We start from the raw sequence: 26,919 nt of genomic DNA, 5'->3' as shown, positions 1-26,919 counted from the left end.
CAAAAAAAAAACACGATCCAGACTGTATACTATCAAAGAATTTCCCAATTTCAGTGGAAAATTGAAAACACGCTCGCTTAGGGATGAAAAGGGATTGCACAAAAAGTTTTCCCATTAAAAAGGGAAAAGTCGCTTAGACTTGTTTTCACACTCAACGGGGAAAATGAACTTCTGTTTTCGTAATAGCTGTATGATGTCTCTCATGGAAAAAAACCCAAAGGCAAAACATCTTCTAACGAAGGACATTTCACAGTCATCTCGAGTAATTGTAAAACTTGCCCTTGATGTTTATCAACAAAACAAGATAATTCTAAGCACTTCGTGATAGAATCCATAACTCAATCCACAATATTGTCTCTTATCTCAATAAAATCGAACATCTATTAACGAAATGGTCAGGGGTGTGATTCACGATTGCTTTGTCCATTGAATCAGAACTACTGCAGCAACTTTCCCTTACACAAATCATCTTTTTGCTACAATTACAACCAAGCGTTATAGTTATTACCATTATCATTCTTGCCTCCTATGCAAACGAAGTTGCACTGTTCTAAATGTATGGTATCATTCAGTTTTGCACATTGACTTTGGAAAAAGAAGGTCTGTATTCTGCAGACTAATTATATTCCTTCCTTTTTTCTATCTTCTTCTCGGGGCACATCAGCAGTGAACATACAGAACATTATTAGTGATGCACTTCATTTCCGCACATCAATCACAATCTCATTTCATCTAAACTTTAATAATGTGAATCATTAGAGTCAGCAGCATTTGAGTGACTTGTCAGCATAATGTTATTATTCATTGTCATCAAAATCAACTACCACTGTCATTTTGCCTGCTGACGGGGTAAAACTTTAAGTTGCAATTAATACTGGTGCATCAATTCATCAGACAATTCTCCTGACATTAGGGCATCATACAAGTTTCCGGTGGTCCTGACATGATGACAGGTCATTAGGTCTTTACTCTGTCGTGTAATTGCCTATGATCTCTAAACTACACTGTAAAAACTTCATGAAGCTCAGTTTTATGACTTGAAAAGACATGACAAACATTCTCAAAAGAGAATAATAATAATAATAATAATCAGGAAATATACTATTACAATGTGACACGCAAAATTTTAGAGACTTATTTTTATATTTCCTTGAGCAGTCATTTCTGGACCAGGTATACATCATCACTGGGTTTATTGTTATAGTTTTTTTTTTTACATTTTTGTTCAAGAAACCAGTCTTCTTTTTCACATTTTCAATAAAATCTGTGATACATGTTATTATATATCAAATATAATTCTCATTCGGCAATAACACACAAAGTGTGCTCAAACATACAAATCCACATGACATGGTACCATTTTTTTCTTGTCTGCTTCTAATATATCTAATTTCACTTAACTAAACAGACTGAATTAGCTTCCATCCATCATCACTGGCTTCCTATTCAGCACATGTACTGCATAGGGGGTGAATCACTGCACAAGCTTCCAAATACATATCCATGATGATGATGATGATTAAATAAGAGACATAATAATGCTCTGAATCTTAGGCCACACTTTCTCACCGACTAGGAAAGAGCATGCCTCACAAAATTGTGAATTGTAAACCGGCAAAACCATGATCAGATGTTAGGATCTATGACACTTTGTGAAAAGACAAGAGAAACTCTATCACCACAGCCGCATATAAAACTCAGCACCCGGTCCAATGTTGCTATTTTCTTACTGTTTGGGGATGTGATAATTCTTTTTGTTCCCCTGCAAAATAAGAAAATTAACCCCACAGAAACAAGGATTCACTTACATAATTCTATTTCAATATCTTTCTTGTCAAAAATAATTAAGCATCATGAGCAACAAAATAATGAAAGGATCCATGGGTCCACAAATACAATCAATATGATGCACCCAAATCTTGTGAACTTGCACAGGAAGGTACATAATGCTTTTAAATTGCCATGTGAATCTGATCAGGACCCCATTACACAAAAATGTATTAGGATAACAACTCTTGCTGGCATGGGAACTTCCATAGCAACAGCCAATCAGGAAGCTGGATATTTGACATTTTCATGACAAATGCTATTCCAGCAAGAGCTGCTATCACATCAACTTGTCATGAAATGGGGCCCAGAAGACAACACTATCAGGTGATGCTAAATTGAAATCTACCTCTCAGTACTCAAACCCAATTCTATATGCTAGAAGGTGACAAATTTTCACTGCAGCTGACATGACGACTCCATATTACAACTTTTCACTTAGAGATGTACATTAAAAAGTAATTACAAAGACGGTTTCAACTCCAGGTACCTGGTAGAAGCCCCAAGCATTTATAAAAAGAAAGAAAGAAATGAAAGAAAGACACTTGATGCACTCTTTTGATGCCTATTGCAGTACTATGGCAGGAAACAGCTTAAAACAAAATCTGACACGCCAGATCTACTTAAATGATCCTCGTAACTCATCCACAGTTTGACAGAGTAGACATTGCCCGAGAACTCTGTCTTTCATGTGACACCCATAAACTTTGCAATAACTGGAAGACACCTTCAGCACTCAGAATTGAAGTCACTAGCAACTAGAAGCACTATCACGTAGCATCAGTCATGGTTCATAACACAATCTAAACCAAAGTCCTCTTTGTCAGTTTTGTAAACAGCACAAGTCTATGTACGTTCTGGCAGTTACAAGTATTTGCACTTTGTGTATTTTATTTCTACTATACATGATACAGCATTGAATTAATACCCACTGCAAATTAATATACCCTAACAAATCAAAATCAAAAGCAATTTTTCTAAAACTATGTCTTCGTAAAAAAAAAAAAAAAAAAAATGTGTATGAGTTTTGATTGGGCAGTGACTGCTGTCACACAAATAAAACAAATAGCTTATCACTGTTTCCATTGTGTAGTACTTTAACAGCTTTCTTCCATCATAATGAAAAAGAACAAAGCAATAATATGGTGTTACTGAATTGTAAAGGATGTGTAACAGTGGTTTAAAAGAAGAAGAAAAATTCCCAACCCCTCCCCCATCATAGTGAGTTGCTTTACAGGACTAGCCATTTAATTTGACAGTACTTGACCTCCCACGAAAGAGAGAAATAGAAAAAAGAAATATTTGACAAAAATCAACACTCAGAATCACTGGTAGAGTGTCTAAGGCATTGACTTCACTGTAAAGAAGGACACTTTTTCTTTTTTAACTGAAAAGAAGTGACCAATCAGAGAAAACTTTCCTGCATATACAAAGAAAGCTACTGCTCGGCAAAGTTTCCGAAAGTATGGACTATAGAGGGAAACAATGAAAATTCATGCGTCAATTAATCATTCAGCAGTGAAGAGGTTCCCAACATTTCACTCACAAAGAATAAGATGAATTTGTATATGTGCTGGCAGACTATAGGGAATTTGCAACTGCAGGGTTTCTTTTTGCTGAGTCAACTGCAGCATTTATCAGCATTTGAAACCAGAAACATCAATCCCACTCTCGGAAATGAAAGAACTTTTCCTTTAAAGTTTCTTATGAGAGACAGGCAACTTTTTGCAACTGAAACTGCTATCAGATGACTTTTTTTTAGGGGGTGGGGGTGGGGGAGGGGGTGGATGCTGTTTTGTTTTTGTTTTTGTTTTTGCCAGAAACCACTTGGATAATATCTTTGACAACTTCCTGACATTTAAATGTTCATCACTGCTAATGCAGCTGTCCAATATCCATTGTGTCTTGACTGATTCATCACTTTGTACTTCACTGCATTCACCCAACCCAGGTATTAGCTTTTTCTTTGGGAGTAATACAATTCTGGCTGATGTCCCATATACTTGGCAGCACAAAATGAAATCCCATCATTCAATCTAAATATAGCTTAACAAACCATAAATTAACCCGTTGAGGACGGACTGATTTAGCTACAACACGCATTTCCCATAGACACTTGCCCGAGTATAGTCGGGACTCGTCCTCACAAAATGAAATCCCATCATTCAATCTAAATATAGCTTAACAAACCATAAATTAACCCGTTGAGGACGGACTGATTTAGCTACAACACGCATTTCCCATAGACACTTGCCCGAGTATAGTCGGGACTCGTCCTCAATGGGTTAAAGGACATTCGATAAACATGTATGTTTTAGTTGTGCCACTTTAATAAACGACTCACATGTTAATGAAAAATTGGAAGGGCTTGCATTAAGCCGTTTACGACATAAAACTAAGATGTTGGGAAGGAGTTTGAGAACAAACTTTTTCTTTATTGATACTTTGTGATACAATTTTTCTACCTCTATTATGACTGCTCTACCAAGTAGAGTCAACAGATTGCTTAAAGCTACACATCATATATTTTCTGACAGCTCCACAGCACCAGCAAAAAAAGCCTTTGGAGTAGAAACTGCAAAGCATCATCATTGTACAGGACATGCCATACACTATGCAACATAGCAAGGCCACAAACAGAAATATGTCACACACCAATAAAATTCAAAAGAGCAATTCTATGAAGTTTCCACCGACTGTGTCCCTGTATGATCACCTGTGATTTAATACCATCACGAAGGAAAAGTGGGAGGGGGGACTTATATATCATCAATATACATACATGTTGGGTTTTTTTTTTTTTGCTTTGGTCTCAATCTGTAGAGCAAAATGTTGAGCAAAGCCCAAAGCCATCTGTGAGCCACATCTGCCCATACAACAGGTTGTAATACTCACAATATGCAACCATATGTTAGATGTCCAAGGAGTGCGGCGGTCTGGTGTGTATTTTTGTACAGAGAAGCAGCATCGCCTATTGCAATCCAATTGTGAAAGAACCTCTGCTGAACATGAGCAAGTCATTGAATGCATTGCATCCACAATGCTACAGAAAGTGGATGGTCTCCGAGACAGAGATACGTGTTTAAAGTGAGCTCCTGGCATGCCTTCATGCTAGATTCCTTGACTCCAGACTAACTCGGGGAAAATGACATAGTGCCAGTCTGCAGACCACATATCATATCTCCCAAGCACTGGTGTACCAAATTTGAGTGGACTTACATATTTGTGTGATACATCTTTAATGAAGTACAGTCTAACCTCTCCTATCCGGACATGCCGGGACCGGCGCTCATCCGGATAAGGGATTTGGCCGAATATGGGAGACTCACAGCTCCCTACCCAGTGGTAGCTACACATGTACACTGTACACGTAACCTATTGCAGGTAGCATAAGTTATTATACTGCAGTGATTTGAAGGTAGTGAATGTCTGAATGCATATTATCATTTAAATGAAACATAAATGTGGATGTAAAGTGTATGTTAATTATTTTGGGAATAATATGTAATTCATGCAAGCTTGTGTAGTAATTTTGTTTGAGTTTAAAATCCCCACTTTTCCCCGTAATTATTGGATTGGAAAAAAAAAAATCATGCCGAGATTGCATTCTGATAATAGTGAGATCCAGATAAAGGGAGGCCAGATAGGAGAGGTCGGACTGTAGTAAAAAATAAAATCTATGAGTGTCTCGTTGTCTGTTTTACTCACACTGAGCTAACTCTGAAAAAAAAAAATCAATCAATGAAAAAAGGGGTCAAAGCGACAGAAAGAGCTGTTGCATTTCTTGATCTTGTCCACATTAATTTCCCTGAATCAATTTTGTCGAGCTATGTCATGAAGTTAAAAGTACCACAGTAAACTTTCCCTGAAGCTAGCTACAAGGTTTCCATGGAAGAAGCATTTCCCTGGTCAGATCTATTCATCATGGAGCACGATGCTGACATCCTTGCAAAGCTGACATGACACCTTGCACACATGACCACCAGCACTGTTTTGTCCATCACCGGTCAGCAGCACCACTGCCATCTGCTAGTCCACATACATTTTGTGTCGACACACTGGACATGTCCCAGACTGTACATGTGGAGAAAGAAAGAAAGAAAGCGATACATGATTATACACCACTGTAAGAACATTAAAAGACCACCAGTTCAGTGTTTATCTACAATGTTGATGCTACAATCATAAGTTACATCAGTAGCTATTTGCGGACTTATTGTACATACCACTTATTCATTTCGGCAAAGGGTTGGTACTCCTCTCCCTCCATTTCTTGTCCATCCAACCCCCCCCCCCCCCCCCCCATCCCCATCCCCATCACACTTGCATGCCATCTTGTTGTCAGTGATATAATCCCAGTCAGTCTGGGTGTCCTTTGTGAATTCTGTATTAAAGGACAAGTCCGCCTTCATATGCATGTGGATTAAGGGAATGCAGCAATATTAGTACATCGTAGAAAACATCAGTGAAAGTTTGGGGAAAATGGGACAATCCGTTCAAAAGTTATGAATTTAATTTTAAAGTATCTGCGCAGTCACGGCTGGATGAGGAGACTACCACAGTGTATGATGTCACATGCGTACAACGATATAAGGAAAATATAAAGAGAATTTCAGAAAATTTTTATTTTTTGAAAAAAAATGCATATTTCCTCTATTATTCCCCTACCTTCTGAAAGAGGCAAGTCAAGTGTTCTTTTATTATGCGAGACAAGTGAAAATATGTTGAATTTTCTTTGTTTTCTTTATATTGTTGTACACATGTTACATCACAAGCTGTAGTTGTCTTCTCATCCAGCACTGACTGAGCAGAAACTTCAAAAATTCATAACTTTTGAACAGGTTGTCTCACTAATGTGTTCTACTAATATTGCTGCATTCACTCAATCCACATGTCTATGGAGTTGGACTTGTCCTTTCAATTTTATAGTCTGGGGTTTAATGACACCCTCTCACAACTTGAAACAAACCAGACATGCTGAAATTTCAGTATATGCGAGTCATACACATTGCAAGGTGACTTCTCCTTCAATTTACATACACTTTGTGATTAAATGACATGTTATAATTTACATCATCATAAGGACAGAATGTTCACATTGATTTGCTCTAAATTATTTGCTTCATAGTTAATCAGGAAAACAAACTCAGCTGGAAAGGCAATGCAGTGAGAGAAAGACTGCAAATCTCAGAAATCTGCATCCTTTTTGGATATAATTCCCTTTTCATTTCTCTTGTGAAAATGAAAAGGAACAAGCAGTCATTTTCTCAAAAGACTTTTTTTTTTTTCTTTTGTGAAAGAACACAATGAACAACTTGGAATTTGTAAGGCGTTAACACAATGGAAAACACGTCTCCTTACAAAATATGGAGGGAAGGGATTTCTGATATGCTTTACACAGATCACCATTTCTCATCACAGAAGCAAATCAAATGGGGTTTTCTGCAGGATGTAGGTAATGATTTATAGTTTCATATCCTGAAATTGCATTTTGATTGATTCACTACTATTTCAGATTATCATTGCTCACAATCACATTGTATTTTTTTTTTTTTTTGGGGGGGGGATAGAGTATTACACATTTGGGTACATTGTCAGGTGTTAATTTTGCAAGCATCAGGCAACTCTCAAAATTCGCAAAAATAAAAACAAGGCAACATATGCTGCATCAGTGTTTGGATCTTGCCTTTGATATTCAGTTTCACAGGCATTGTGCAGGTTGAGGAACACTGATTGAGCAAGTACCCCCCCCCCCCCCACCCGTCTTTTCCTTCTTCTTTCAACTCTACTTTGTATTATGCTGATTTGTGTGCGCTAGCTGTACTTCGGAGTTATTGTGTTGTGAAACAGAGACACCTGGATTAAATACAGTGCACTCCCGTTACAACGAACACGGTTATAACGAAATTTCATTATAACGAAATAAAACCTCTGGTCACAAAATTATCACCATTAAAGTTTATGGTACAAAATTCGCTTATAACGAACACGGTTATAGCGAAATTTTCGTTATAACGAAGTCTTTTCCGAGCCCCACTGACAAAGAAAAACAAAAGAAATGTGCTTCGTTATAACGAAAGGTAGATCGCTTTCGAAAATACGTAGCGGAACAAGCATTTTTATAGCGTCTCTACATGGGAGAACGCTTCACATCACCGTGTGTTTGCTCCGTGTGTATCAGTTTTAAATGTAATATTTAAACGAAATTAAAAAGGTACCATCCTATTTCACATTGCTTTCCAGTGTACGATGAGTATTCGACAAACCTAGAATATAATACTATGCGTGATATCCTTGTTTTTTTTTATATATTGTGTTTGTTCGGTTATAACGAAATTTCGTTATAACGAAAGAACACCGCCGGTCCCGAGCATTTCGTTATAACGGGAGTGCACTGTACTAGGAATTTTCCCCAAAGTTTAGACTGTCAATCACAAAAGAATCTGTGTCACAGTCAGTCAAACATAAACAATACAGTCATTAAAGTGCAGGAATTACAGTGTATATGAAGTGTCTGAAGCCTTGAGTTTGCTGAGGCGTGGATCCGTGTGACCCTGTCAGCACTGTCAGTTGACAGGATTTGGGGGTGGCTTGGGCGAGTAAGTTTTCAATGAAGTGGAAAGGTCGGGATTCATGCTTACTTGTACAATGTACCATTCATTTTGCACCCACTCATGACCATAACATTCTATTCAACTGGCACAGAATACCTTTTTCACATGGGGGCTACAATATACCATCAGCACTTGCTGATGACTAGGAATAACCTGTTCCTCTCGCAATTCTCCAAGAGCCTTCAATGCCCCAAAACAAGATTCTTTTTGTATAAAGTAGACAGAGAACGGACAGCTTTGTAATCCTCTGTGCAAAAGCAGTCAAGCGATGCATGTATTTTCCTTTTCACCACATAGCTATATACTTCTTCATACAAATTTCTACAGGATAACAAGTGTACATGCTGGAATAAGGTATATTGAACATCACTATCAACTGCATGTTCAATCAAACAATGCAAAATATCAATCAGGCATGAAGTATGAATACAGCGTGCACTGATGGGCACCTGAATGGGGTCAGCAAAAGTCAAAATCTAGTGAGCTCAGCCTTGATAGCTGCATACTTTTCATTCAAGTTTTGTAAGATAACAATTAAGCACACTAATATGCTGGAATAAGGTAAATTGAAAGAAACTATGCAGTTTTGAAACAGAAAGCTAACAGATTGCTGGAACAAACTATAATATTTCAAATAATGTCAGTTTCTGGGCAACATAACACAAATAAACATGAATTTAGATCACAAATGCAGAGACACACTAGTCTACATTTTGGGAACCTGGCATACCAGGTTCCCATTTATCAGTTGACATCGCGAGAATCTGGTATTCAGGTGCCTGTAAGGAAAAGGGTAGCAACAACAACATCAACAACTAATCACAATCTCAGAAATTATTTTATTCCCCACTTGCTAGTCAAACAACTTCTTGCCATCTCTAAGCACACAAATGGCAAAAGTTCACACAGTGTCTCTCAGAGCAGGGCTTGTATCTGTGATACTGAAAATCCACACGCAAGCAAGCAGGTTGCTATAGCAATGATGTACATGGATAATCACAGCATTGAAAAAAATCACAAATTGCATACTTCATGTTGAAACGACCGCCCCCCCCCCCCCCAAAAAAAAAAAAAAAAAAAAAAAGCATTTCATGAATGAAAAATTGGAAAAAAATTACACTTACCTTCTTCAGCCAGATGGTAATGCAATTATTATGGAAAATATGTTTGCATGGCAGGCGGTCCAGGACCTCCTCAATCTCATAGTCACAGTGGCAAATGGCACAGGATGCATCTTCCACTGCACGGGTGGGGAAGACAGATGGGGAAAGAATTTTTTGCTGTTACTGCTTTAAAGTCTGGATTTTCATTCTTCTTTCTCTCATTTATCAAGACCAGAATTGCTTCCTTGCTGTGTAGTAACATTGTGATATTACAGTGTACATTTTCAAGACGGAGCATTTTGTGAAACTCAAATACAGTGGACTCCTATTATACCAAAGTCCTCGGGACTGGCAGTTTTCTTTTGTTATATTGAAATGTTGTTCTAATCGAACAAATAGACAAGATCTAACAAACATAGAGCAGATAAGGTTGCAGCCTGAAATTTTACTTCATTGTATCCAAAATTTCGTTATAACCGTGTTCGTTACAACGGGAGTGCACTGTAATCCCCACATTCTCCTGCAATGCATTTGAACAGGCAGGCTCTGATGATACTGTAAGCATCTCAACAAACACAAAACACTTAATCATTCTTTCACTTTTTAGCACAGCATAATAATGCAGAGATCATACTACAGATTAGGTGATTGAATGTGAAAGTGGAACCACATATTTCTCCATTTCAACTGCAAATACATGTTTTGCAACTTAACCCCTTGAGGACGGGCTGATTTTGCTACAACACACATTTCCCATGCACAATTGCCCGAGTATGATCCTAAAACATTTACTGTATGTTGCAATTTCAAAACCTGCCGGGGGTTTAACCCTATTCCCCCCCCCCCCCCACGTTTCACGTGATTAGTCCGCAATTTATGACTTTTTCTTTCAAGTATTGCGCAACTTTTGAGACCAAATTTGTCGCTCCTGGCAATACCGTTTTGAAGTCAAGCCCCTTTGAAAAAAATTTGTCAACCCAAAAAGTGCTGAAAAATGTGATTTTGTGTACAAATCCAATGTAAATTGTGTTTTTGCAATCAATTCATATAAAAATAGATATTTTTACTTTCAATGGCTGATAATGATTTATTTTAGCATGATTATGCTTTAAAAAGTTTCTGCGACAAATTTTGACGAAATGAATAACAAAAACAAAAAGTAAAAAACGAAGAAATACATAAGAAATTCAATAAACCATAAAATACATAAGAAATGATTATGAAACAGAAATTTTGCTTCAATATCATTGTTGAGGATATCAAAAAGAATATGTTCACCAAAAATTAGAAGTTTTGGAGCTTTATTTTTTGATTTATAGGCAGAAAAACGTATTTTGCATAAATTAATTAATATAAAATACATGAATTAAAATTTGAAAATTCTAACTATACAGTCTTGTAGATTACATTGGCCTCTACCTTAGTGCAAATTTTCACAAGGATCGCACGATCCACGACCGAGATCTGAAGGGCCCCTCCCCAGTGATTTCAACTCCCTCAAAAAACCCGGTGGGATTAGGGTTAAGTAGTTTTGCTGAAGTGAATGCCCAAAAGATACTCAAAATATTTGTCATCATTGGCCATTTTCCACATGCTTTTAGAGGCATTACCGTAACTATTGCAGTAAAAGACGTACGTACTCTTGTGGATAATTAACTACCATTCTGGTCCAAAATCCATCCATAGATCAATCAAATATATAGGCCTGTATACAACCTATCTCTGGTATCTCTGACAGTCTAACTTGTTCAATGACATCCTCCTCTTGAGTCTTGAAAAGTGAATCTTGCACTTACCAACCATCTTCTCTGTAACCACGACCTTCTCCAGGGTGTCGATTGTCTCTTGTGAGGCAGGTGGGGGCGCTCCACCGTTATTCATGGTTTGAGCACCTGTGACGTCAAAAGTGTGCTGAGCCAACAGGCTGAGAACCACGTTCTTCATGGAACACGTGGAAAAGAAGGAAGGGGGGGGGGGGGCAAAAAAATTTATGTGATGCTCTGCCTGAAAGTAAGGTATGTGTGGCATCTGATGCATTTATAGTTAAGTTCAATTTGTAAACGTCATCTATTCCTCAAACTATTTCACACACGTGCATTCAATCAAAGGCTGTGAAATTTTGAAGTATGAAACTAATGCACAGATGCACACAAAAACTCGCTGTACCAGGGTAAAATAAACTGACAGATTTTAACTGGTCTACACATTTAATCCTCACTGAAAAGTACTATACAGCCAAGCCTGTGTTGCAAAGGCTCATAATAAATTCTTTGTTTTATGAGCGAATGACCAAAATGCTTTTTCCAGGTATGACATTTTTCCTTTCTCTTCCAAAAACAAACACTAGTACAAAAGGCAGAACGGATAGATATCCACTGTATTAAATGTAACCATTTTCAGAATGTCACGGCAACTACATAATATCTACAATATTGTGGTACACAGTACACATAGCCTGTGAATTTGGTAAATATTGTTCTCACATCAGAATCACAAAAAGAGTACAGTAGTTAGATGTCAATATGCTGACAAATGCATGACGTTTACATCTTGACTGTTATACATACCTCAATCAAGAGTTCAACGAACTCTCCTCCAAAGTCCCTCCTAGCTCGGGACAGCATATTGAAGAGGACAGCTGGAGATGCCTGCAGCATCAGGGGCCCAAAAATTGGTGAGGCCAGAAGGACAAGATGCTCCATCATATTGTCAGAAGTCTCGGGCAGACTGTGGGACAAAGAGATGTTCAAAGTCAAATGAAAAGTCTACAAAACCACACTGTCTCGTTTCAAGAACCTGGTTCATGGGTTTACAAGCCCTTAATTTGGATCCCTATCAAACACAGAGATAACTTGAATTAATTCAGTTCATTGTGGCCATTTGAGTTCATGTAATGACATAGAGATTTCAAAGTATGTGAGTAACCATTTGTTTAAAAAACAAACACTCTAAATTGTTAAGAACACATACTCTGTAAAGTGTCTTATCATGAAAGCCACACTAATATTCATTGTGTGATTATACCTGCATTTATGGCAATGACTTATACGTCTCTATAATTTACCGTGGATATTAACCGAGGGAAAAACATGGACATACCCTTCTTCTCTTGTGCGTCTGCCAGGAGTTGGGGTAGGGGGTGGAGTTTCACTTTGTCTGTTTCTCCGTGTCATCTCATAGTCTTGCCCTGTGTCTGGAGCACTGGATTCCTGCTCGCTGGAATCCCTTCTAACACCAGCAGATCTGTTCCGGAAGGCGATACGTTGTGAACTTTCAAGAGATGGGAACTCAATAGGGTCATCTAAGTCTGGTACTGAGTCTGCACTGGATGGGGTGATTCTCTGAGCAGAAGAACCACGATTCAGGATTGACGTTCTCCCTCTTGCTCTGTCTTGGTAGATCAGCCTTTGCCTTGGCTCCATGGGAAGGTTTGAGTGTTCACTTTCGATGTTCCGCCACCTGTCCATATCTTCACTGTCCATACTGTCATATCGACTGGTAAGTCTTTCTCTTGGACTATTTGAGGTTGCTGCAGTCCTTGCTGTGCTGGTGAGAGAACTACTAGGGTCAGCATCCTCCAAAACGGACAGTGCTCTGTAGAGGCCCCGTCTGCTGGGAATTGCAGCGGCAGGTCTGGCGGCGCTTGGCGTGGAGGGCAAGTTGTCACCGTCTGAAGAGGATAATCTTGACCTTCTCCTGAGTTGCAGATCGGTCACAGGACTATCTCTGAATGTAACATCACGGGTTGAAGGAGTTGCAGGAGAGGCCGTAGTTCCTGGCAAGGATGTATTCAGGGGTAGGTTCTCTCTAGGTTCCCCTACATTAGATGCTTCTCTGTCCCTTCTCTGAGGTCTACTCTGAGGAAGCCAGACATCTTCTTCGCCTCGTACAGTGCTACTTTCAGGTCTAGACACAGAGTTGCTATGTGCCAATTCATTTCTAGCAGCAGCAGCAGGTGGGACTCTACGACTCAGGACAGAGGCAGCTGTATTCACATCAATCAGCTCTCTTTGCCGGGCTTGAGGAATTGTACTGATGTTGCTCTGTCTGCCCAGTCTTGGCCTGTCCACCATGCTGCTAGTGGCATTATCATGCTGTGAACGACCAAAACTCCTCCTGACACTGTTGGGGTAGGTTTCGGGCAATTCGTCCAGAGAGGCACTGCTTGTTCCACCCAGTTCGGCAGCTGTGGCAATGGCAGGCCGAAAACTTGGGCGACCGCTGCCAAGTCCACTGCGGATGTTTTCATTCCTTGACAAACTCCTTACAACTGGGACCCTGGCAGAAGACAGTCGACGTGGCAGGAGTTCTGTGGGAAGCTCGCTACCATTTGTTGGTAAGGATTGGGCAGACTGTTCTATGTCACTGTGTCTGCTAGAATTAACTTGCTCAGTTATACTCTCACTTTCTGGCATGCTCCTATGCACAGTCTGTAGTGTGGATCTTGAAAGTGGTCTAACAGTTTCAACAGAGTTTCTTTGAGGATGGGAAGATAAAGACAATGATTCATCTCTAAGTGTCTCTGTAACATCTTCATGTACTAAAGTCGAACTAACTTCTTGTTGAACTGATGTCTCATTATCTAGTTGGAGGGATGTCGCTGGGTCATCCATTGCTGTTCTCATTGTCTGCCGAGTGCCACTACTGCTTGGTGCAATTTCATTTTTCCGTCTGTTATTCTCTCCTGCTGCAGCTTGGGATTTCCTCTTGACTATTCTTCTACGTGGATTTGTGTTGGAAACCCTGACAACTTCCACCTCACCTGGCTTGGGTCGACTGACACTGGTTGAGGCTCCATTTGCATTTCTGGGGTCAAAACCTTGGGGGGAAGGCTGTGGCAACAGTTTTTTCTGCTTTGGTCTTACGCTTCTCGATACAGATGGCCTTCCATCTGACAAGGCAAGCTTTGGCGGAGGACTAGTAATGGGTTGCATGCCATCTGGATTTGGTGTTGACAATGTCTCATGTGGCTCACCCTTAACATTTCTACTGCTTGAAGGCAAGCTGGAACTGTTTTCGTCACTGGCATTCACTGACTGAACTGTCCTCTTGTTTGGCACATTCTTGTCTCTGTCTGGATTCACTGTTTGCACATGAGGCTCTCTCCTGGACCCTCTCTGAAATGGAATCATCTCTCCTATTGTCGCTGTGGATCCTGATGAAGCCTTCCTCTGGAAGTTCTTATCACCTGTTTGTTTACTTGAGCTCAAGCTCCTCTTCATTAACTTGCCAGATGGAGTCTGCTTGCTCCCTAGTGCGGGTGCTTTTGAGGCCAACTGCCTGTTACCCATTTGCGATGATCTCACTGTACTGTGCGACACTCCTTGCGAAGATCCCTCTGCGAAACTCTGCAACCCCGATACTCTTCTCATAGGCATCTTGCACTCACTGTGTTACCAAGCTCATTGCTCTGCACTGGAGATGACCCTTGAGCTGTCTGGTTTGCAAAGTGGAAGCCATTGTTCATCAGTAAAGGAGGATCTCAGCGTGATTGAAACTGTGCAGCGGTTATCTTGAAGAGGAAAGGTTGAAGACTGCCAGGTGCTGCAGACAAAGACATAAAGGCAATGTATCAAAGTACCAGCAATGTGATATCAATTTCACCAATGTACAGGGTGTCCCAGTATATGTTCTACACTGTAGATAAAAGTGTATTACATGAAAGCTATCAAGAAGTATTCTTTACAATTATTCATTTACTATACTATACACTTGTATATTAGCACCTGGAAGTCTTCTCACATCACACAGTGCCTACTTTTATTGCTTATTTTCTGTTCATCAATACAATAGCCTCCAAGTTATTGTCATGCATAAGTTGCATGTTACACTAAGTTAAAAAAACAATACAAAACAAAAACAAACTGTGTTAGGTCTTATGATCAAAATGCTGAGCACATTGGACCTACATATGAGAAACAGAGCACAGTCCCTTGGTCCCCGTCTATCAAAGGTACAACCAGAGACTCCAACCCAAAGCACCTTCTGATCTGGAGATTCTCCCGCCTGCAACCCCTAGTAAACGGGAGACTCCATGTTGATGTGTGCCAAGCGCGAAGTTCCTAGGGTTCTAGATGGTCTCTGGTGTTATCTAAGGCTTATTTTTTCAACATACGATAGCAATAAGTAAGAAATCCTTTCCAACGGGAGACACAGAGCCAGGGCGGGAGAAATTACCTCTCAAGCGGGAGAACGGGAGATTTTGCAAAAATGGGTTTTCGGCGGGAGATCTCCCGTCGAAAATGGGAGAGTTGGAGTCTCTGTACAACTAGACACAGACGTTTCTGGTACAGAAATTGTACTTACTTGTAAAAGTGTGAGACTGGCATTCACATGTTCAACAAAAACATGTTAGCACAAATGTACAATGTTGCACTTTCGTATCATACAAACTGTGTACATGTACCTCAAATTCTACGGAACCAAATGGCACCAAAATCACAGGATGTACTAAATAGCTCATTTCCAAGCAATCTCTCACATGAATTTGATTGGAATCAGTGGTCAGAAAGCATCATCAACTTTCAAGTCATCGCTAAATAAAAAACTCACTCTTTGTGAGAGATCGCGGCACATATGCTGCCTGCACAAGCTAGAACTGAAGTGAGTAGCTATCTAATATTATGCAAATTAAAACTCAACACAGGAGCTAAATGGTGCAATGATTGTGGCAATTTCAAAGAAGTCCGTCATTTTGTGTGTGTGTGTGTGTGTGTGTACACCTGTATGTCTATCTGTCTGTATGTCTGCCTTTCATCTGTCAGTCAGTCTGTGGTTTAGTGCGATCTGGGAACTAATTTCTCATCTGACTTCATTCAATTTGCCATTTATAATCATTTGATTTTTTGCTCCCAGTTGCCTGAAAAATTCATTTCATAATATTAGATGATTAACTTCAGTTATAGATATATTGCAGGCAGCGTTTGCCGTGATCCCTTGCAAAAAAGTGAGTTGTTTTGAGTGACGACATGAAAGCCGACATCCTAGGCTATGGTTCAAATCAAATACACAGCTGCGACGATATGACGATATGACGAAAGTCATGACAGGCCGTGCTTCACATATTTTATTATGGCGTCTGGTCGGGCCGGGCTACGGTTCAAATATAAATGAGCGATTGGTATATTTGGAAATACAGTGTAAGCTATTGTGATTTCGGTGCAATTTGGTTCAGCTGAATCTGAGATACCTAGATCAGTAGATGGTCATGGATACACAATTTTACCTGGTATAGATGTATTACTAGATTTGTGCCAACAAGTCTGTATCCAAATTAGTTTTTACTGACTGTAGTATAAAAACAGTCCCCAAGATCAAGTCTCAATGAGTCTCAAGATTAGGTCCTCGATCTGCATATTCATAATACTTAAATTTATCTATTTTAAATAATTGCACCGCCCACGTTCATCAATCATGAGACAAACTACTAATGACGATGTGACTAATAATATGAACAAGATTATATGAGTGACATGCCACTGATCATTTTCTTCACACGGTGCATCAGTTAGAGTCTGTCTACTGAAATACTAATAATATGAGTTAGTTCAGTCTTGACTGTAGTAGTGTTCGTTTATAGTGTTACTAGTTGGACAGTGTGTGTGAGACCAAGGCAATAAAGCCTGGGGAGCCTGTGTGATTGTGTACATTTAACAAGTTAGGGCCTCTCTGCTCTGGCATACCCCTATAGATCTGGATAATATTATACAAATGTAGATCTACATGTAAATTACAGACAGTGTACTGGCCACTACTACTGGTACTGCATTGATAGAGAGTGTAGTATTGTATTGATGCGCTCATACTTACCAACCAGTAAACAGACATAGCATACAGTGAAGCTTGAAATCATCAGCTAGTAAAATGCGAAATTTGGTCGTAGTTTACACCGTAAAGTAAGGTCATTTTGACCCACTCTCAAGGGCTGGGGGAGCTCTAAATTCTACGTAAATCTGTGTACAAACGCGCATCAATCTCCCCGTTGTTCCCACTTGGATTCCCAAATAAACATGAAGACGACGGGCGCGGGTGGAGGGTGTACATGGGATCTACGGTCGGGTCGAAGGGGACGCGTCGAACATTGCGAGCGCACGCAATGTTTACACCATTATGGTTGTGCGGTATGGTATCTCTGGTACGAGCGACACTGATCTAATTTACATGCACCTGTCCATATTGGAAGAGGCGAGAGACAGACGCAGGTCAAGTCGGAGTCGGTAACGCAGACTCGGTAAGGTACCGAAGCGTCGCTGGTTACCAAAGAGAGAAAGCAAGTGCGCGCTGATGACACAATGGATTAAAGATAGTGGAGGATCTTGGTAGGAATGGCCGAGACAATCTAGATATCGATTCGGGACCAGCGAACTTTTTCTCGATGACCGCCCCCCCCCCCTCTCCCTACTGTCCACCATTATGTACCCGAAAATATAGGAATATAGGATAGCCATGATTTTATACCCAGCCTCTTCCTCCTTCAGCCTCTTCCTCCTTCTGATCTCCTCACGCGTCATCATTACCATGATAAAACCACCATCAGTGCGGCAACACTCTAGGCTCGCAATCTTGTCATATCGCTCTAAAAAAATGTTGTTGTTCTTCTTTTTCTTGCCCCTCCTCCTCCTCCTCCTCATCATCATCATCATCTTCTTCTTCTTCTGCTGCTGCTACTGCTGCTGCTGCAGCTGCTTACAAAAGTATATAATAAAAAGGCCTATTGCTCCTACTACCTACACTACACTCTACACTTATATTTGGGATAAAAATTTTATTCTCTATAGTGATTGCATGGTTGAAAGAGCTTTACGTGATTATTGCCAATGTATTTCAGCTATTTCAAAATGCAGTGACCAGTTTGATACTGGATGGCCATGGTAGGCCTAATATTCGGAAAATGGCATCCGACCAGTTTATGCCATTTTCAAAATAGTGCACTGTGTGAGAACTAATGATAGTCACACAATTCTATAGGAGAGACCGCGTGTCCTTCGTATACGGTATAGAATGACAATGACAATGACATAATTTTTTTATTATGTTATGTTCCCCGGTGTCGGCCCTATTAATACCAGCGTATTGGGGAAAGTACTCATTAGACACTATCAGGATATACATCAAGAATAGAATAACTATTCACAATATTTTAAAGGTTATTTCCAAAACATAAATGAATAGACCTACTAGAAAATATACAGGCCTATTTATCACCACTAACTAATCAATATTTTATTTTTGAATTTATCAGAAAAGTGATCGATATAATCAGCTTTCCAGGAGGGTACAACTAAAGTTTAGTTAATTACAAACACACAAATCACAACATATAGGCCCTACGACAGCTCTCTACAATTTTGCATATTTCTGGACTGGGATGGCTTTATTGCATAATTATGTTTTATCATAAGATGAAATTTCATTTTCATTTAAAGAATAAACATGCAGAATATACCCGACCACTTTAGAGTTTCTCTGACATACAAATGCATATGTTGATTTGTGTTGATTCATGATACAAAGGATCGAGGTTCAAGAGAATGGAGTCACAACTGTCTTATTTCCTTTGCTAGATGTTCGAAGCCGCCGCTCAAAAATATTTGAAGCATGTGCCAAACAGGGTCTGCCACGTAGATAGGAAGACAACAGCAACTCGTGTCTCATTGCAATCACCGGCCACTTTCTAAGGAAAATATGTCTTTGTGATGATAATTACTTTTCGCTATCCCTTCTTATACAAGGTAGGTGGTGCAGACACGAGGATGTGCGAATAGAAATTGCGCAAAAATGCTGAAATAAAGATGAAAATTACTCGACTGGGCATACCCGGGCATTAATCTGATTTATCTATCAATAAAGAACTATATTTGAAGATTATTCCAGGTCAGTTTTAATTGTTGGAATTAAGCGGAAAAGTGATAAAACCGGCTTTCCAGGATGGTACAGTTTTAAACATTTTCACTTGATACAGCTCCGATTTACACTTCTGCACAAATTTCTGCACGGGATTGATTTTTGTTTTACATGCTTTATCATTAACTGAAATTTCGTTTCATTTAATAAATAAATAAATAAGCAAAATATGGCCAATATTATGTAAACGTTCAAAATGAATCTTCAGATTGCTCAGCAAGACTGCGGCTTCGAACATCGATCATCAAAGGAACAAATGCACCAGTCCTGTGAAATTCTTTTGTACGTCTATAGAAATCTGACAACTGTTTGAATAATTACAGCCAGTTGGAACTCCAATTGTTAAACCTCCTTGATGGACTCGCAACATCACTGTTGCAGTGAAACGAATAACTAGAATTAAACATTCCATTATTATATTCTTAAATAATTCAATTTCTTCTATTTTTCTTCAGACTAGTACTTTAGTACTTCAGTACCTTAGTACTTTAGCTATGATTGACAGATGAGGTCAGTCACCACAGGAATATCGGTTTTGCAAGGGTTTTTTTGGGGGCGTATGCAAGTAATCTGAAGAAAAATAGAAGAAATATTATTTAAGAATATATGGAATGTTTCTAATTCTGGATATTCGTTTCACTGCAAAAGTGATGTTGAGGGTATATCATGTCAATAAGTCAATACAAATCAACATGTTGTATGTCAGAGAACCTTTAGAATTCCAAACGAGGGGCATCAACCTTATCATCAAAGGTACTTACGTGGTACGTATAAATGCACCTGTCGTGCTGTGATTTTTTTTTTTTTTCATCCCCAGAAAATTGACAGCGAACAGTTTGAACAGGATCCTCCTAGCTAGCATGTAGCATTGATCACGTACGTCACGTCATGGGATTATCACCGACTCGACTAGAAGCGTTCTGCTAGCTGTGCATGTGTGATGATGTGTAGAGTACGCGGTACGTGCGCATCATACAGGCCGGAAGGAGGATCGTGCTCGTGAATGATTCTTCGATTTATTGTTCCGTAAGTACAAAAACACATGACAATCTTCTATTTTTTTATGTTGTAGGTCTAGCTAGGTTATGATGCTGTAGATTGTAGCAAACTTATCCTCAGCTCTTGCCCTAACCTGAGCGAGAACTGGGACTGTGGCTAGTGTACAACTGCACTGGATCTGGATGCTGGAGTGGACCCTAGATCAGAGCACAGCTAGCAGTGTAGTGTTATGTAACCTAAGTGCTGCCTTCTTTACCAGCATGGCATTGAGTACATGGGACCATGGAACGATCAGCTGATCACTTGACGTTTGTTCTGTACTGAGTGTTGGACGTGACTGTGATGTGCATTGGTACAAACAAGACGCGATGTTAAATTTTTGAGTGATTATTGAAATTACTGCCCAAAGTACCTCTTCCTCTTTCTTTCTCAATGAATTTCTTTCCAATTCCGGTGTCTAACCAACAAAAAAAAAGTTAGATTTAAAATGAGTTTTCCAAATTCCCCTTCCGCCTTTAAAATGCACCCCTCCGCTCCAGTAATTTTTCATTGGAACAAGGATTGCTCTTTCACTCAGCCATAGTTAAGGCTGATTTTCATTTCAAAGGGGTCCTTGCAGTACAAAAAAAAACAACCAAACAAACAAAAAAACCACCCAAATTATTTAAGACGTTCATTCAGCATTGTTTCACTGAGACAAGTCCCCCGAGCTCTGATTTGAGTCCGAGTATACTATAGTCAGGCAGGGGGGTGTTTCACAAAGCCGTTCTTAAGTTAAGAAGGACTTAAGTGCAACTGGTGATCAGTTCTTGTGCTGAATTATTGAGATTCTAATATGTATAGCACACAAGAACTGATTACCAGTCGCACTTCAGTCCTTCTTAACTTTAAGAACGGCTTTGTGAAACACCCCCCCGGGTGTCTATGCCTATGGGAAATGTGTGTTGTAGCAAAATCAAACTGTCCTCAATGGGTTAAATTATACACACACACACAAGAAATAAATGCAATGAAAACGTTAATTTTGAATACTAAAAATTTAAAATCAAGATATAACCTGTATCATGCGAGTAGGGGGCCTAGTACTAGAAATGGCTATACGGAAAAAAACCTCAAACATACACTTAAACAAAGAAAAACAAGCAGGAAAAGAAGGGACAGCTAAAGAAACACGGTGAAAAAAGAGGCGAGTCATAACCAATAATACCGGTACTATAGAAGATTTCATTTGGTGTATATTTCGTGGAGAATATGATTTATATGCTAATTGATTCACCCAAGCAGAATCACTATTCAAATAGCATTTAAATGATGAGATTGATACAGGTGCGGACTCTGGATAATCAGAGTTCATTCCATAGTTTCGCTTCTCGGCACGTGAGGGCTTGTTTACTGTAATTCGTCTTTGGTTGTGCTTGGTAGGTTTGGTTGTATTAGGTATGCAGTGAAATTCAGAGATGGCAATTTAGTTATGACAAGAAGAAATTTTTACTGCAAAATTCCTCCAGTATTTTGACAGTTTGATTCTTGCTAGCACCAGAATAAAACTGAATGAAGGATCAAAAATACAATTATGATTACGAGACTACAAATGTGACATCCCTCAGCATGCATTGTATTATTGATTCTTGGAGTTTCTCTTCATCTCACAGCTATTTATAGTCCTCCTGATTTGACGGAAATCTCTGGAGAGAGCAAAAAAGGAAGAAGCCCCCTGACTGGGTAATTCATACCCCGCCTCGAAGATCCTTGCAGCTAACCAGATATCATATCTGCTTTGAGTTTCCGTTGTCATGGCGACCCTCATCCATACGCTGTCTTCACACTCCAAGGATGTGAATTGCTGTGCATTCTCTGCCAGTCTCCTTTCCACCTGCTCAGGTGATAAGTCAGTGAGACTGTGGAATTCTCAGACCTTTGAAGAACTATCATTCTCACCTCTCCTGGGCCACTCTTACTATGTGCACTGGTGCACCTTCAGGTAAGCACTGTTTTCTCGTGAAAAATGGCATTACAGATTAAAGATGAGGTTTGTTTTGAAGGCAAAATTTTTCGTTCAACTATTCAAAGCATAATTCAGTAATCAGAGCACAGAGTATTTTGTCATTGTGGCATTTACTTCACTCTTGCAGTGAATTCTATGCCATCATTGTTATGGCTAATTTTAATTTATTGTCTGACATTTAGAACAATGTAAAATTAATTGCTGATGTACTAAAAGCGGACTCGTGACAAGTTCATGAATCTGTTCATTATGGCAAAGGTATTCCATTTATGCAGCACTGAGTGAATATCTCCTTGTACATATGTAGCATGCAATTCTTTACACTGTTAATGATGTAAAGTAATTAGCTTCAATACTTTACTAAGTCTGTAGACTGAAGTGTTAAAAAATCTAACTCTTTGTGTCAGGTTTTCCCAAGAAGAGCAAGGAGGGAGTAAGGCTGGTAATTGTGTAGATCAATCGATGAGTAGACTGCTGTACATCTCAAGGCATGCCTAACTGGATCTGTTCTGAAGAATATTTACCATTGATATTCCATGGCAGTAATACCGTATTTTGTGAATTGGGGCTTATAAGGCTATTTTGTGAGAGGTGGAATTTGTGATCGAGAACCACAGTGAAGGAAAACGAAATATTGAGATGTACTTCCGTGATTATCAGTCACCTCACACACACAAAAAAGTGACCCATGTATTTGTACAGTATAGTAATATTGATGTCATGCCATATACCACTTTCAGCTCCTTTGGTACCAAGCTTGCATCATGCTCAACTGACGGGAGAGTGATCGTCTGGGACACCACCAGTGGCGAGACGCTGGCTGTGTTTGAGCATGAGAACAAACCCATCGTCAGAGTGTGCGCCTTCTCCCCAGACTCCCAGTTCCTCGTCAGCGGTGGGGCGGACAACATGCTGTGTCTCTGGGACCTCAGTAAAAAGACGTGCATAAGGTGAGGTTTTGCGTGCACTGACTTCATCAGATGTATCACGGCATTCACTCGGACGGTTCTACGCATCCGTGTGTCGAAGGCATGCTCTTGCTCTCACATGTAATCAAACTGAAGTGGATGATTGACTGACTTGATGTCAGACCCTGGGAAACTGAATTGTTTGGATACATTCCTGCAGCTATGTCTGTTTTGGTTGTTATAGTTACTTTGTTTTGGATATTTTGTTGTTGTTTTTTTAAGTGTCTCACAGCACTTGTATCCTAAACAATTATAGTCATTTATAATGTTCCAGGTGCAAAAGGGCCCAGACACTGAATACATTGTAGTTATGTAATAGTCATCAGATAATACTCTCTCATGCTCAAAATTTGTGAGTGCACTGCCAGAACAGCGACATTAAAATATAGTGAGCATCGAACTGCCAGGAAAAACAACACTCTGCATAGAATACATACACTGCACAAACATGCATCATGGAAGTTTACCATACTCATATTGTACACATACCTGTATGCACTTACAGTGATAACTCGTGGTGGATTATGCAATAATGTGACTGCAAAGACCAAGTCAACAAAACTATTAAGTTTGCTCTTCTTATCACACACAAATAATATTTGCAGTGATCAATGAACATTTTATCTATAGAAAAAAAAAATTGCTGACCCTATCCTGACATGAGAAAATTAGAAAGTTTCTCAAAAACAACTAATTTTCCTACTTCAAATGAATGTCATTAGACTGTCCCTGGTTGTTGGATGCATTGCATTGTATTTTTACACCAAACGAGTCTTTTTATGAACTGATACTTTGCGATGCCAGGAGAGTTCTCTGTCTTTTCTTCAGTTGTGGCAATATCCATAATTCATTCATAATCAATTAGTTCCATGTTGGTTTTCTTTGCAAACAAAATGTACTGCATGCATGCTTTCACCATGAACAAAGACTGCTCACTCACTAGAGGAGTTGGAGGGTAGCTGTATCAGAACCAGTCATTCAGAATCTCAGTAAGTGCGATCTTTCTGTTTGTACCTTGTGTTCGTCTGTAGAAAAATGGCCGGTCACGACAACGTGATCATGGCTTGTGCGTTCACCCCCAACGGTGCTCATGTGATCTCGGGGTCAACCTGTGGTGACCTGCGCATATGGGATGCCCTTCATGGCCAGGGCAAATGTCTCTACTATGACCCAGACTGCCATGACCTGGCAATTTCTGGTCTGGCGATTTCACCCACCTTTGCTTCAGCAAGTAAGCCTTGACCATAAAAAGTGGTATATTCCTAATGTAAATTATATGGACACCAGGTAGTTCAAGAATAATCACCAAAAATAAAGTCACCAGTGAAGAACATATACATGTCTACAGGACACTTTTTTTTCTGAGGAAGATAATTTACTTGTTCTCCTTTTGATTTTTGATGGAAGATTCCCTTGACGTTTTTTGTGCTTAAACATGAAAATCACTACAGTTCTGTAGAACAGTGTTATAATGATTAATATGAGGAGGGAATGAGATGCCAGTATTGAGAATCTTATGTATTTGTTAAGTATCAGTAGTCTTCATCTGAATTCATGCCAACCTACATAAGTCATTACAAATGAGCACACACATGTGCAACATATCAGGGCAATTACCCCCAGAGAATAATTACCCCCCCCCCCCCCTCCCACAGCTAAATACTGGTTAGTGATAAGGTTAGAGTAAAGGTAAGGGTTAGGTTAAGGGTTAGAGTTAGGAGTAGGTTCAGGATCAGGATAAGGGTTATGGTCAGGGGAAGGGTCTGGGGTAATTATCCAGGAGGTAATTGCCCCGACCCATGTGCAAGCACTTATTAAGTTTATGTTTCACAAAGAGAAAAACATTTTTTAATGAAAGCAGTTAAGTAGAAATAACATGCTCTGTGAAAAATCTAGTTAGATTTAATTGTCTAATTGTTCATCCTCTTTGAATATATGTATCTATGCTACTTCATATATTCTCTATACAAATGTACTTGAATGTATCTAAGGAATAACCAAGAGTGTTTGTGTGACTCACATTAACTATTCATCCCTTAGAATTGTTCATGTTGTGATATGTCACCATGTTTTCACTTCGATGCCTTGATTTTGCTCTCACTGTGAATTTTAATCCCTATGTACCAAGTGTTCAGGATTCAATGTTACAGTTGCTAAGTTCTGAATTGCTTTGGCAGTTTTGTATTACACTTCAAGTCGTCGTCATGTTTTTCTCTGAATAGACCCAGCAATGAGAGAGGCTCTTGGGCTCCGGACCTACTTCATGTTGGCCACATGCGGAGACAACTTGGTCAGACTCTGGGACCTGGACACTGCGCCTGGTAAGTGCTTGACTAATTGCAACAATAAGTCGTGGTGATGTGATTGACTACTTGGTAGAGCCAGAGACATTAGCAGCAAGGTCTTTGAAAATGCACTGGGATGTTTTCAGCTTTGATATCCCAGCATTAGTTGGTATATTATGTGTTGAATTTTATTTTAAGATGCCACAAAATAATTCACAAAGTTAGGACTGTTGTTTTAAAAAAAAAATATATATATATATGTATTAATATACATTCCGATTCACAATAAAATGAATAAATTAAAGACTTTCAATACAGATAATTGTACATTTTGTGCTAATCATTCATTGAATTCATAGGATATTTCTTTTGATCAAGGTGCTATTCTAACTTAGCAGTATTAAGATATGTGAAATTCCTCTATGGATGCAAGTGTGCCTTCAAAAGTGTTTATGTCATTGCTATGTAATCATTCAAGGTACCAATTCTGACGAGATTGATGTGTGAATTATTAAAGTGATACATACTGTACTGATAATAACAATATATTTAGGGATATTGTGCTGTCTCCCTTTCATTCAGGATCTGCACTCCCAATTTTTGATGATGTCTGTGATTATTATTATTTTTTTTTTCAGTGTGTTCCACCAAGCTGCGGTGTGACCTGACGGGTCATTCGGCAACCGTCCAATCAGTAGCCTTCTCTGCAGATGGGCACTTGCTAGCATCGGGGTAAGATCTGCCGTGTTGAAAAAATGAGATCGGTGTGGTTAAAGTATTGAAGACGAAGCTCATTTCCATTGATATCTAGCGACAGTCACGTACCCTGCATTCACATTAATCCCCGTGATGCGGGGATAAGTCCCACACTGTGGGACTTTCTCCTCCAAAACCATAATGTGAACGCTCACTGGGAATTGTCCCCTTGTCCCCTCGAAGCAAGTCGAGTCTGGGGCCAAGATTTGGAAGGTAGAGTTACCTTAGGGCACAGTATATTGATAGCATCCAGCTGTGTTCATCAAATATGCATGTGCCCAATGCCTGGTTTCAAGTGGCAGAGCTCGCTCCAAGCCCTAACTGCCCCCCACAGCTCGGGGACAGTCCAGATAGCCATGTGGACGGTCAGTCATAAAAAAGATAACATCGTTGGTGACTGTCCCCTCAACACGGGGCCTAATATGAATGCGGGGATAAACACAAAGTGCAGGTTGGAAC

The 26,919-nt window shown here is 39.5% G+C and overlaps 2 protein-coding genes across 2 annotated transcripts in view; one reads left to right on the top strand and one right to left on the bottom strand.

The window, feature by feature from the left end:
* Positions 1 to 5,491: 5,491 nt before the first annotated feature.
* LOC139714866 (uncharacterized) lies at positions 5,492 to 17,522 on the bottom strand. The gene is made up of 6 exons (XM_071626515.1): positions 17,354 to 17,522; positions 12,644 to 15,088; positions 12,112 to 12,271; positions 11,341 to 11,482; positions 9,566 to 9,681; positions 5,492 to 5,901 (listed from the first exon to the last, which is right to left on the bottom strand). The coding sequence occupies exons 2-6, from the start codon at positions 14,920 to 14,922 to the stop codon at positions 5,857 to 5,859; spliced, it is 2,742 nt and encodes a 913-aa protein (XP_071482616.1). The 5' UTR covers positions 14,923 to 15,088; positions 17,354 to 17,522; the 3' UTR covers positions 5,492 to 5,856.
* A 2,893-nt stretch (positions 17,523 to 20,415) lies between these two features.
* LOC139714864 (WD repeat, SAM and U-box domain-containing protein 1-like) overlaps positions 20,416 to 26,919 on the top strand; it is a 34,066-nt gene continuing 27,562 nt past the window's right edge. The window contains exons 1-6 of the mRNA XM_071626513.1: positions 20,416 to 20,473; positions 22,099 to 22,427; positions 23,192 to 23,401; positions 24,451 to 24,650; positions 25,642 to 25,740; positions 26,343 to 26,436. Of these exons, the coding sequence (XP_071482614.1) occupies positions 22,240 to 22,427; positions 23,192 to 23,401; positions 24,451 to 24,650; positions 25,642 to 25,740; positions 26,343 to 26,436 (791 nt within the window). The 5' untranslated portion in view covers positions 20,416 to 20,473; positions 22,099 to 22,239. The remainder of the gene's footprint in view (positions 20,474 to 22,098; positions 22,428 to 23,191; positions 23,402 to 24,450; positions 24,651 to 25,641; positions 25,741 to 26,342; positions 26,437 to 26,919) is intronic.

Source organism: Diadema antillarum, unplaced genomic scaffold (assembly GCF_040938485.1).
Source record: "Diadema antillarum isolate AM-2024a unplaced genomic scaffold, OU_Dant_1.0 seq00002484_RagTag, whole genome shotgun sequence".
In the NCBI taxonomy this organism is placed as follows: Eukaryota; Metazoa; Echinodermata; class Echinoidea; order Diadematoida; family Diadematidae; genus Diadema; species Diadema antillarum.
The sequence above is the reverse complement of the archived record's forward strand: the minus strand, read 5'-3'. Positions and strand labels throughout refer to the sequence as shown.